The sequence below is a fragment of the Apteryx rowi genome, unplaced genomic scaffold (assembly GCF_003343035.1).
Source record: "Apteryx rowi isolate R43461 unplaced genomic scaffold, aptRow1 scaffold_168, whole genome shotgun sequence".
Classification (NCBI taxonomy): domain Eukaryota; kingdom Metazoa; phylum Chordata; class Aves; order Apterygiformes; family Apterygidae; genus Apteryx; species Apteryx rowi.
Window position 1 is genome coordinate 500,781 of NW_020447952.1, and position 12,277 is coordinate 513,057.

Genomic DNA, 12,277 nt, shown 5'->3' on the forward strand with positions numbered 1-12,277 from the left:
CCCCATAAGCACACACAAAACCTGCAGGCACTACGGGGATTGTTTGCACTGTCTGGCTTTAGGCAGCTGGTCATTGCAATGACTAGAGGAAGAGACAGGCACCTTCAGAGGGAAAGTCAGAACAGCCACTTAAGTCGGGAGCTTTGACTTGCCTTCCAAGGAGCTTTCCCCCACCACGGGTTGCAGGAACGACAGGGAGACCAGACTCCTAATGCAAGCAGCTAGAGTAAGGCAGGTATGAAAACCTCAAGTCTAGAGTTCCCAGAAGAGGTTAGGACCAGATTTTCTAGTGCTCAGAGCCCATTACAGAGGCTGGATTTTGAAGTAGAAATCCGATGCTGAATTCAGAGCTCTTCTGAAAACCCATCCAGAGCTGAAACTCTGTGTGCTCAAATACTATAGTAACAAAAAATGCAAAAAACCCCAGAGGGAGAACAGACTCCTAAAAAAATTTAAAGGGGATGCTATGCACCAAGGGGCAACGTCAAAAGAAGAGGAACTTCTGTGACCAAAGTCCCTCTCTGTTACTGGTAGAACCTCATAATGCTAGTAAGAAAAAGAGTACTGAGAGCGTCCCTGTCTTGCCTGGGCTTGCACGGCTGGCTGGGCTCCCTGTGCCACAGAGTAACTGCTGTCAAAGGAAGCAGCTTTATTTCCTTGCAACAAAGGCTGTAGAGCCCAAGTCAGCCCCAAGGAGGGCTGGCAGCACTGCTCTCCCAGACCCCAAGCTCTGACCTGGGATGCTGGCAACTGCTTTTGCAGTTGCGGTGGTAACCACACAGGCTGCACTTCTATTGCAGCAAGGCAAGGAAGTGACTGCCTGGGTTCTGCTTCCAAAGCAAGTCTTTAACGATAAAATGCAATTGTACAGATCTTTGGTTAAGTCACTGAAGAATGCTGAGAAGAATAGAGCCGGGGCTCCCTGACCTAACACTGAACACAGCATTTTGAGAGCTAAGGGTACTTCCACTTTAGAAAGCAATACGTGTCCAGCTACCTCATTTCCACGGGTCTGGCACTTCAAGAAAAAGGAGAGGGGGAGGAAGCATCGAAGGGGAGTCCCAGCTCTTCATCTGGATGCCTCATCTTCCCCAGGTCCTTCATTTGTTCTCAATCAGAGTCTGGACTTTATACACAAGGTCCCGAGCCAGCTTCAGGATCTGCTTGGTGTTGTGCCGCTCAGCCATTTCTGGAATACAGACAGAAGGAACCCATGAAGAGCCTCGAGCAGGGCAGCCCAGCCTCTCCAGAGGAGTCCCCCCGAGCCTCATAGCTGTCCGTTTCACAGATGAGTTTCAGACAGCAGCTGAAGCTGCCAATTTGTGTCCGAGTCCCCAGGCACAGTCCCCTCTAGAGACATCTGACTCGGAAGGGCCGTTATTAACCAACTCATCTCTGGATGGTTAGTGCCAGCAGGAATCATAGCCTACGCTCACAGCTCGTGTTAAGCACAGTAGGTGTTTAAGCAACATAAAGTAGGCTGCTGCCTAGGATGGCAGGCTGGCTTTCCCCAAGCACCATATGACCCCTCAGAGCCTTGCCCTTTAGCATCACGTTCCAAATATCAGCGCCTCACAACCAAACGCTGCTCTGTTAATTTTAAACATTTACTGACATAGTCAGCCATGTAACCTCATCACAGACATTTGCAGGTTACATCTGAGGAGCTGCCACAAATTCAGCCCAACAGAACAAAAGCTGTACCATTGAAAAACTTGATGATGTCTGTAAAATCCATGTTGTTCTCCAAGATGATGTCCCGGTACATTTCCACCAAAGCCAGGGCTATGAAGAGCACATAGTGTGCAGAGGAAACATGTGCGGCTGCCCAGATGGTCTCCCAGACAGCAAAGACATCATCATACACCAGTTCTGTGAACAAAGGAAAAAGCCCAGCAGTTACTAAACCAGGCAATGGCTTGCAACCATCCCGATTCACAGAGTTCACAGCAACTCTGGGAAGAAAAGCTAGGCAGTTTCTTCCCACAAGAGCCAGTTCCAATTGGAAGAAATAAGTCATCTGTAGAGACAAATATTCTGGCCTGCAGCAGGTCAGACTTCAGGACACAAATCTGGTAGAGATTCAGCACCAGTTCTGGGGAAACAGGGTCTGTCTAGACAAAAAAAATCAGCCACAAATCTACCAGAGAAAAGCAGAACAGGAACACACAGCAAAAAATTAAGTCCAAACAACTGAAATTGCAGAGTCAAAACATGTTTAGAAAGGTGGAAGCACAGCAGACCTAGCCTTCCCTTCCCATTTGCTGGTCTCGACTGTCTCCCTCCCTGCACACACCTCTCTTGAAGTCCAGGAGAAACCATCGGTAGCAGAAGTAGAAATGAGTGTAATCCCCATTCTGGTGCATCAGCTCAAATAGCTCAGAGTCTAGAATCTGCCAAGAAAAGCAAAGGAAAATCATCAGTGCACATTGGAGGCACCAGCCATTCCTCTATTTCCTTCCCTCTGTTCCCACTGCTCTCCTTCCATGCACACCATCTTTCACCCAGCTTCTCCCTCCTTTGCAACCCTGTCACACATTACTTCCAGGCTGTCTTTACAACCTCCCTGCTCTCCTCCTGCTTCCCATGACGGAAAACTCCCCTCAGCACCTCCTACTGAGGCTCCCCTGCCCAAGAACAGCTTTCTCTTGCTGGTCTGAGAGGCTGCCGTCCCTGTGCCAGGACCCACCTACCTGGATCAGAGATCTCATGTTAGCGAAGTGGGTGTCCATGGCTCCTCCATGGGGGAAGTTCTGATTCATCCTTTTCATAAGCTCAGTGAAACAGCTGAAAGCCAGAGCCTCTGCACAGGTAAAAAGAGAGTGTCACTGCTCTGCTGGACAGACGTCGCTGTACCTATACTCATGCATCACTATATCCAGCCATCCAGGAGCAACAGAATATCCCTCTGCGTTTCGCACACACAGAGGAAAGTGCCTCCACTGTCCGCACAGCAGGGACTGGCCTTGGAGACACAGGCCACAGCTCACACTGCGAAAGGCGTCTCACAGTCCCACCATGGCAGGGTACAGAACACATACTGTCCCCAGTTTGGGCTACTGGAAGTCAGACAGCAGAAAGGACAAATAGGATCCTGCCATTAGCTGCTCCACACCTCTGAGCACGGGACCCTCCTGCTGCAAAGATRAACTCACCCAGCAAATCCTCCCCACATAGTCCCACCAAGGTACCAGGAAAACTGAGCAGAGCCACCCACTCACCGTCATCCAGGATGACCAGGAGAGGGGCTAGCAGGTCACACATCCCCTGCACATAGCCGATCTCAATGTGCTGCCAGATGTAGCTGTGTGAGAGAGCAGGAAAGGCGGCCCATGAACCCTTCCCATGCAGCAGAGCTAAGCCACTACACCTGCCTCGCACACGTGGGCTCAGCCAGTCTGCCCGCGCATGAGTGACCCAGCCTGCCTTGTCACCTGCTTGCACATGTCCTGTCTTCGCTCCTCGTATGCTGGCACTCTGTACATGCTGCCATCAGCACACGACAGCAGGCAGGGCAAATCAGACCTCTTTACTCTGTTGTGCCTATGCCCCATGTGTCTACAGCCAGGCTGTAAACTATTAAGTTCTTTGGAGGACTTTCAGGTAAGCCATGCACGGCGCAGCCCTAGATCAACGCCATGCAATGGCCATTCCAGGGAGATCAGTGCAGGAAAAAGTGAAATCAGAAAGCACAGCGTGGTGGGGTGGTTTGTCAAAGGACAGAGACTGACAGAGTTTGTTAATTCAGCTCTCATCCTCATCCTTCCCCCTTGATTCATCCTCTCGGCTAGCAGAAAGCCTGTCTCTGCACAGTATTGCCTGCTTTTGCTCCCCTGGACTCAGTGTCCTAGAGAGCAATCAGCCCTGCAGAGATATCTTCCCATATTTGGTAGCAAGTCAAAATGTGTTCAGAAAGGACTCAGATGCACTGCTGGCACAAGGAACAATCTTTTCCATCCTGCCCACTGGTCTTCCAAAATCTGCTGTACTGCAGGTCTCATCTCAGCAGAGATCTCAGACTCTGACTGTCAGATAAAGTGACAGCTTTAATAAAATAGCTGTTTCTCCTCGTATTTGCAATATGAGTAATCAAGTTTTAGCTTTCACTGCGTCTGAAGCAGCTACAGTGGCTGAGCTGGAGATGGCTGGGTCTGTAAATGTCACACAGAAACTTCTTAGTCAGAGGAACTAATTAAAAAAAAAAAAAAATCATAAGCCTACCCAGGTATTCCTGTCTCCTGGGTTCTTTTTTAGGCACKAACCACGAGGCTATCTCTTTCAGACGCTTTCTCATTAGCACTAGAGCTCTGCAGGCCAGCCCTCATTACAACATATTTTCCAGGCATATTCCAAAAAGCAGTTGGGCTGCGATGCTAACACTGTGAGGCAGCAGGCATAGGCAGCCCCAGGGAGCTTGCCAGCAAGACAGGGAGCCCTCTGCTTTGGCTCACAACTCCAACACACGGCAGAGTCGCAGGGTAAGCAGTTCCTAGCACAAGGCAGAACTGTGGGACTCCTCAGCCTGGTAACCGTGAGGCCCCTGGAGCCCTGTGTGACCACCAGCTCTAGTGATGATGAAGGGGTGTTGGGGAAGAAGTAAAGGAGGCAAAACTCAGTAACTAAAGCAAAGAGTCTCAAGCTCCAGTCTCAAACTGAGTGAAAGGTGCATTAGGATTGTTGGAAAAATTAAGAGGTGAATTCTGGGAAATCAACAACCACTGTCTGGAGCCTGTTCCTGGACAGACCCTGTCTGCAGGGATGACTGCGCAGGCCCTCATCCTGGCCCCACGCAGTTCCCACCTGCACATGATGTTGCGGAGTTTCTCCAGGTTGGCAGGGGTGAAGTACCAGTAGTTGCGGTCACAGCGCTGCACATCCTTCTCAATGCGGTGCAGGTTCACAGTGTACATGTCCAGCAGCTCTGGCTGCCCAAAACAAAAGCAAAGTTGATTTATTTTCAAATAAAAACCAACAGGAATGTTGCAAGGGCAAAGGAGCAACAGGGCAGAGCTTGGGTGGAAGGTGCAGAGCCACTGTGCACGTACTGCAGGACTAACACAGGGCAAAGGCAGGTAAACAGTGAGACACCCACAAAGAAACCTAGTCAGTGAACATCACAAGCAGATACTTACAGAGTAGGTAACACCCGTCAGGGAGACAGGGGACGCTTCATTGTTAGCCAGATCAGCTACAGCCAGCGAATCCAGCTGCGGATACAAACTCTCCATCTCTGGCTCCTCAGAGAGGTTATCTTCACTCTCCACCAAGCTTTGCTTTTCAGCTTCGCTGTCTGCCCAGCTCTCTACCACAGTCAGAGCCACAGCATCGCGATCCTGCAGCACTCCTGCTGAGTTCTCACCCATTCGAACAAAGTCCATGCCTCCACTGGTGGCAAATTCACCTTCCAGGCTGTCTTGGCCCTGTAGCTTGTCCTCCTGCAGAGCACTGTGCGAGTTCTGTGGGGCTGGCACATCAGACCCGCCGGCCTTTCCCTGGGAACTGGCTGAGGATTTGTTGGTTTCCAGGGCGCTGTCTTCATTGCTGAAGCTGCGTTCTGAGAATCCTGATGTGATGGAGAAGTTCTGGGAAGAGGGATGGCCAGAGTCAGGGGAATACATGCCGTTGGGAACTGTCCCATTGGAAATCTTGCTTTGTTTGCCATCTTCCAGTTGAGCATCTGCTTCAGTCTGTTCCACTTCATCAACTGATTCGAACACCTGCACAGCATAAGCAGAGAGCCCCATAAGAGCAGGCAAGTCCTCTGCACTCAGCAGTTCTTGGGGATGTAATGCCCACGCTCCCAATGGCAGCAGGGAGCAAGCTCTGCTCTGAAGAGGACTGTATGTAGGAGGGCATTTCCCTACACACACACAAATATATTGACAGCCAAGTAAGCAGCAAGTAGCTCTTGTTTCTGGTTAGCACTCCAGCCCCAAAATGGGATGCTGACCAGCACCCAGTGACCCACAAGTCCCATAGGAACATTGGGCACGTTGATGCTTGAGCAACAGCGCAGCACACAACATGTTTACATGCAAGTCCAGGGATCGCTCACTGCAGCTGGCAGCCCTGGGCTGGGCCAGGCCCTCTGACAGTCATGGTTTGTGCAGGTCTCATACAGGCAACCAGTAGAAAGAAGCTCAGAGGACTCAGACATTTTAACTTACTAGTGCTGCGCTCGGCTGTGGCTCCACATCTTCACTGCAGTGGAAGTTGACCTCAACCAGAACACCTAGCTCCTCTGTCCCACTTTAACCACACTCTCAGAGGAGTTTCTGGACACAGTGAAGGGCCAATTCTGAAGAAGTCCCCAGCCTTTAGGCTCCCCCACTTTGATATGCAGGTCAGTGTTTGATCATTTCCACAAACCACAGCCCACAGTCCCTGCTCCAAAAAACTATGCTCTACTCAGCATAATATAGTGGGCAGAATGTCATTTAAACACATTGGTTAAACACATGGTTGTAACACATGGAGCAGCCAGGGGCCCTCAAGTGTGAAGGCCACATGGGGGTACGTCTTTCACTGAGTCCGGGCAGAGCAGGTTGGTGAATATTAAACACGGCCAAGCAGCACACAGTTCTGACCTCAGTGGCTCCAGAGGCAGGTCCGCAAGTCACTGAGCTCCCCTGAATATGGCTTAGGTTTGCCAGAAATCATTATGGCTATAGACTAGGGATCAACCCAAGCTGGGGGAGGGAGCCTTAGGCTGTCGAGGGGCCAGCGTGTGACTGGGCAAGAGGTTACAAAGCACTGCCTTTTACCTGCGTGCTGGAGCTGGAGTCGCTCTGCAGCCGGGCGTGATTCTGTCGGCCAGAGCTGCAGCTTTGGGAAGACTGCAAGAGAGAGCAAAAAGGCCAGTGAAAAGGCAAAAAGCATAGCATTCCGGTGCTGGAACCGGGGAGAGGTTGAAGCCACACTAACAGAGGTGGGCACATCTGCATGTAAAGAATGAATGGAAAATGCATGCAATAAATTCTCAGATTTGATCCACAGAACACATTCACTTCACATGAACTCTGCTGTGCAGATTTGTCACACAGCCCAGCACCCTGTCTCAGAGAGCAACTGACATTTACTGCTGGAGAAGATGATAAAAAACAAAGTCCCAGGCCAGTTCAGTTGTTCAAACACTGTAGGTTTGGTTCTGAAATGAACTGCTTTCTTCTGGCCTTCAGAGAGGTCAAGCTGTCTCCCTGGAGTGCAAGTTTCTACTAGTCCCTGTCCTAATTTGGCAGCAACGAGACTCACACGATCTTAGTTTACACAAACGATGAAGTCACAGGCTATAAAACAATCCCTCTAAGCATACTAATGCTTTTTCCTATTATTAAAAGACAAATATTGATGCTTCAAGCCAGTCTCAGTCAAGAGTGTCTAAAAGTCAATGGCACCATTTTCAGTCTTCCAGCTGAAACACAGAAGAAAGCACTGCGCTTTGCAACAACCAGCTCAGCGCCTTGTCTTGTGGATTCCCTCTGAGCAGTGAGCCTTCCTTTTGGAGTGAGTCCTCCCTTTATCCAAGCCACCCCTGTGCAAGGCATATTGCTGTGCCATAGCCTGCAGCTGCTCACACTACACGCAAATCCAGATATACGGAGCGTTGCAATTACGTCACACAGAAACAATAGAGTTTTAAGAAAACACAACACTTTCAGAATGACAGCAGTAGTTGTCCCCACCCTAATATTGTGGGTGTTTGCTGGGAAAGGCTATGATGGAGAGAGGAAGGGCGATAATTTTCCTCCATTTCCATGGGAGCATTTTATAACAGGAAATTTCAGGTTTTAAAATGGGTAAAGGGTGAAACTTTGCATGTATTAACTCTGTCAGCTCCCCTGTCAGCACATGTCCCTGGAACAGGGCAGACAGATACAGAAAAAGAACGACAGAGGAGACACTGCAGAGATGAGAAAGATTCACAGAGCTACAGCAGTGCCGACTGAACAGCCCRCTTCTGCTTCTCACCCATGAGAGCTGTGTCACCTCAGGTCTTGCAAACAGATCCTGGCTCTGGTTTGCCTTCCCTGCATCTCTCACTCTCTGTATACACACATGTAGCCCACGTGGTTGGAGCTAACCTCATCTCTTTCCAGAAATACCCACATCAGCTCCCAAGAGGAAGCCAGATGAAGCTTCCATGGGGTAGGCACAAAGCTCAGAGTGCTGCACCCACCGGGCCCTTTCTGGCCTGACCTGTGTTTGTCTCCCGTGGGCGAGCACAAGGTCAGAGGTCCTGGTATTGCTCATCCCATTACACAGGGCTCCTCCTGCCCTTCGCCATGCTGCTCTCCTCTGGCTGCTGGGAGAGCACGGCCGGCACGTCACCAGTCCCTTCGCAGCCCATCCTGCCCAGTCATTCTTCTCCAAGAACAAAATCCACATGGAAACAATCACTGGACTCTGTTCCCAAGATTGTTTTCCTTTCAGAGGCTCTTCCCTCCACACACTTGGGTTTGGGCTGTGGATCTGTCTCCTCACTACACCACCATAACCCAATCCCATGGAGCCAGGTGCCTGGGGCCCGAGTCTGTCCCAGGTCTGCCACATGATGGCAAGGTGTACACAGGCCTGTGCAGACAAATGAAACAGGTGAGAAAGCTCCTATCCTAACTCGCATGGATTACAGTGAGCAATGAGGCCTAGGGCCCAGATGCAGGCAGAGATAAGGGGAGGAAGGTGAGCAAGGCTGAAGAACTCTCTCCATCCCTTCCTGTAGCACAGGCTGAAATGGTGTCTGGGTGGCAATGGCCCTTCCCAAGTCCCCTACTTCCTTACCTCGTTGCTGATAGTTGAATCTCTGTGCATCATCCTCTGAATGTGGGAATCTAGACTTGCCCCAGAAGAGCACTTGGCCAGAGCTGCTGCGTGCGACTCCTTCTCCCTCTGCCGGACGATGGCCTCGCAGCCCAGCCACTCTGCCATGGTATGCTCGTAGCAGGTGCGGATCTGGTCATCAGCCTGCAGCATTTGGAGACAGTGGGTCTCTGAGCAGCTGCCCCTGGAATAGCCCAGAAACCAGCACTTCCTCGACCCCCAAAACAGCCCTGCAGGGATGAGTTAAGTGCATGCTTGCATTAACTATGGCTAGATGGGACATAAATCACCTGGTCTGACCTGCTCTCTCTGCCAATCAGAGAGTCTGACCCAGGAAGCCTTGCAAAAATTAGGTTGGAAAATGATAATCTACCTCCTTCCTACCTGAAGGAGTTCCAGACAGGAACAGGGCACTCTGAAGCTGAGCAACTGGCAGCTGCACATAGGAACTTCAAGCCTGGTCCTATCACTTCCTGACCATCTGGATCTTTCTCCCATCTTCTGTCTATGGCCCCAGTACCATGGGAACACAATGGCCTGTGGGTTCAGTGTGGACTCTGGTATATGGATGCTTAGAGCTAAGAAACTTTCAGGGCACACAAATGCAATGCACCAGGTTGCTGAGCGCGCTGTACACCCATACAGACCTCTTTCCTTTCTGCCTCCGTCATTCCAAACTGATAGTGGCCCAAAAGGAAGGGCCAGACAGCCTTCCTGATCTCATGCTGGATCCCACCATAGTAGATCAGCCGCAGCAGCTCTTGGTCCTCATAACTCTGTGGGGAGAACTCTGCATCACTGCGCAGACACAGACAGGACTTGGAGCCCCTTGGCTGGCAGACACAAGGGCAACCCCAGCTTGGCCACAACAGCTTTCAGCACCAGAGTACTGCTGAGACACTGAACACCCACAAACTCGCTGCCCATTCCTATAGAGCTACAGATGCTCTCTCAGGTCTCCACTTTGGCCTAAGTACAGCCAGAGGCCCCACAGATAGACATTTTGGGAAATACTGGCTCATTACAGCTGGAAAGTGGCTCACCAAAGTTATCTAAGGTCACTGCTGTGCCTCTGTGCTCCAGCAGCATGTCAGGGCTGCAGCACCAGGCACAGCTCTTGCACTGTCCTGCTCAAGTGACCAGAGCACAGTACTCAGGGCAGCACCACGGACACTGCCGCACACCAGGCCAAAATAAGAGAGTGCTGAAGACAGACAGCAGCCTTCATTCCCTGGCTCCTGCGTGTCAAGGATTAGGAGCCCTGTGCAGCCTGGGGCAAGTTGTATGACTTCTCTTCTTTGGGGAAGATCTTGAATAATTTGCTTTACTTCATTGTGCCACAAGCACTTTAGTGACCCTGTCCTGGACTCCCCACGCCCACCAGAACTGGCATGTCCTGAGAGTGCCAGCCCTACCGTGCTGTCCTGCAGGTATCTCTGCCATATGTCCACAGTCAGTCCCGAGCTAGCATTGCAGGGCACATCAGGAGACACAATGTTGTGGTTAACCAATGCAGATAGGTGGGTTCGCACTGTGGACAGGTGTCTGCAGTAGGCCAGCCCTGCATCAAGCAGAAGCAAACATTCACCTGGAGCACTCAGGGGGTCACAGGAAATACAAGAGGAAGTGCAGAAAAGAGCTCTGGTGCATCTGGTCCCCAAAGGACAGCCTCTGAAGCCACATCCAGCCTAACCAGCAAAGCAGGGAGTCTACCGGGACAGGCCAGTATTTTGTTGTCTTATACCATCAGCATCACTGCTCACCGGGCCGAAGTCTGAGGATCAGAGCCTGAATGTCTGCTCCCAATCCTGAACATGTCTAGGTGTGGCCCTGCATACAACAGACTTGATCCAGTGCCCTTGGCCACTACCCTGCTGCCTTAGCACCGCTCCTAGTCCTGAGCCCAGGACTTACCCCTGGCCCATCACACATCTCAAGAGGCATCATGGGGAAGACAAGTACTCACATCCATAGAAAGCTCGGGAGAGGATCTGGTACTTCATATTGTCACACAGGAGTTTCAGCGGGGCTCTGCCAATAAAAACATATGAGATGTGAGGAGAGGATATGCTCCCATGCATGCTCTCGGCCTCTGCTCTGATCTGACTGTTCCAGCTTTGCCTTCACAGATACCTGAAAAGGCAAGAGAGCAAGTCAACCTGCTGCACGGGGTCCCACCGAGAAGCCGGGCTGGCAGGTGCCGAAGCATCACCTGTCCTGTACCTCTGCTCAGCTTGGGATCAGTCAAGACATCCCAGACCAGGAGACAATCCTTACTTCACCCCGGATACATCCCATAGGCTGCCCACAGCCAGCACAACTGCGAATAGTCCCTGGACAATTGAGTTGAGTGTAAGGCTGGAGACACAACTTGCACCATAACTGCACTAGTTCAGCCCTCCACCAAACTCAGCTGGGCTTTCAACCCTTGTTCTATTTTATCTGCGTTTATCAGTGCAGCATTAGAGATACCTTTCGTGGCTGCAGCCATTGGATGGCCCACCGTCAGAGGAGCCGCTCTGAGAGCAAGAGGAACAGGAGGACTTGCGGGTGCTAGGTTGCCACATGGGAGGCAGGCCACCACCCTGCGTGTCCATCAGGTCCTGGGGCACTGCAAGAGGGCAGAGAGAGAGAGAGGAGCATCAGCTACTGTCTTGGCACTGCCCCTGGAGTCAGGTGGGCCACAGGAGGCCAACAGAAAGGCAAATTTTGATTAGTGAATGCAGCATCCCACAGTCTTCCCAAGGAGACTCCAATAACCAGGCAGGACCCATGCCAGGTGATCACAGCACCAGCACTGATGAGCTCAGGAGAAAGGAAGGAAAACAAAGAACACTGATGAGAGAGAGCAAGAGAGCACCGTCTGCTATTTAAGTCCAGTGCCTTCAGCAAGCTCATCCTGAACCACCAAGTGCCAACCCAGGCAGAAAACGAACACCCAACCCAGAGAGACTCGAGACAAGGGGCTGCAACAGGCTCCAGCATAAAGAGAAGCAATAACCTGATGAAACTTTGTCCCAGGAAGAATGGATCACTGGAAGAAAAAAGGCCCCATCTTTCAAACATCCGGATCCCATACGAGCCTTAGAGAAAGAGAGGAGCATCCAAGTCACAAGACCGGCGGCGGGGGAAAGAGTTTGATGAAGCAGTTGAGAGGGACAGCAGAAACAAGCAGCTCTTCATGTTGTCATTTGCTAAATCCCTGCTTAAACTCAGAAGCTCTATTGCAAAGGCCTCAGATTTTGCTTTTTAAATGCAAGGCCAAGGTACTGCCCTGCAAACTCTGCCTGCCAGGTGCAGAGATAGTGCAAGGTGAGGAGACAGCCCTGAGACATTGAATCCCCCTACCCTCACCCCTGTACAGCTTGCTTGCTCTTCTGACCTGGAAAGGCCCTTTAGTCTTGGGCCTCCCTAGGACAGGGGCATCATGATGGTGGTGAACTGTGGGATGCAGACAAAG

The 12,277-nt window shown here is 51.1% G+C and overlaps 1 protein-coding gene across 1 annotated transcript in view; it reads right to left on the reverse strand.

Annotated features, from left to right (window-relative positions):
• Nucleotides 1–1,100: 1,100 nt before the first annotated feature.
• SGSM1 (small G protein signaling modulator 1) overlaps nt 1,101–12,277 on the reverse strand; it is a 29,408-nt gene continuing 18,231 nt past the window's right edge. The window contains exons 13-25 of the mRNA XM_026060339.1: nt 11,290–11,428; nt 10,784–10,848; nt 10,233–10,378; nt 9,465–9,593; nt 8,779–8,961; nt 6,765–6,836; nt 5,133–5,717; nt 4,801–4,925; nt 3,222–3,304; nt 2,694–2,803; nt 2,297–2,393; nt 1,705–1,872; nt 1,101–1,189 (exon numbers count right to left, since the gene is read on the reverse strand). Of these exons, the coding sequence (XP_025916124.1) occupies nt 1,101–1,189; nt 1,705–1,872; nt 2,297–2,393; nt 2,694–2,803; nt 3,222–3,304; nt 4,801–4,925; nt 5,133–5,717; nt 6,765–6,836; nt 8,779–8,961; nt 9,465–9,593; nt 10,233–10,378; nt 10,784–10,848; nt 11,290–11,428 (1,991 nt within the window). The remainder of the gene's footprint in view (nt 1,190–1,704; nt 1,873–2,296; nt 2,394–2,693; nt 2,804–3,221; nt 3,305–4,800; nt 4,926–5,132; nt 5,718–6,764; nt 6,837–8,778; nt 8,962–9,464; nt 9,594–10,232; nt 10,379–10,783; nt 10,849–11,289; nt 11,429–12,277) is intronic.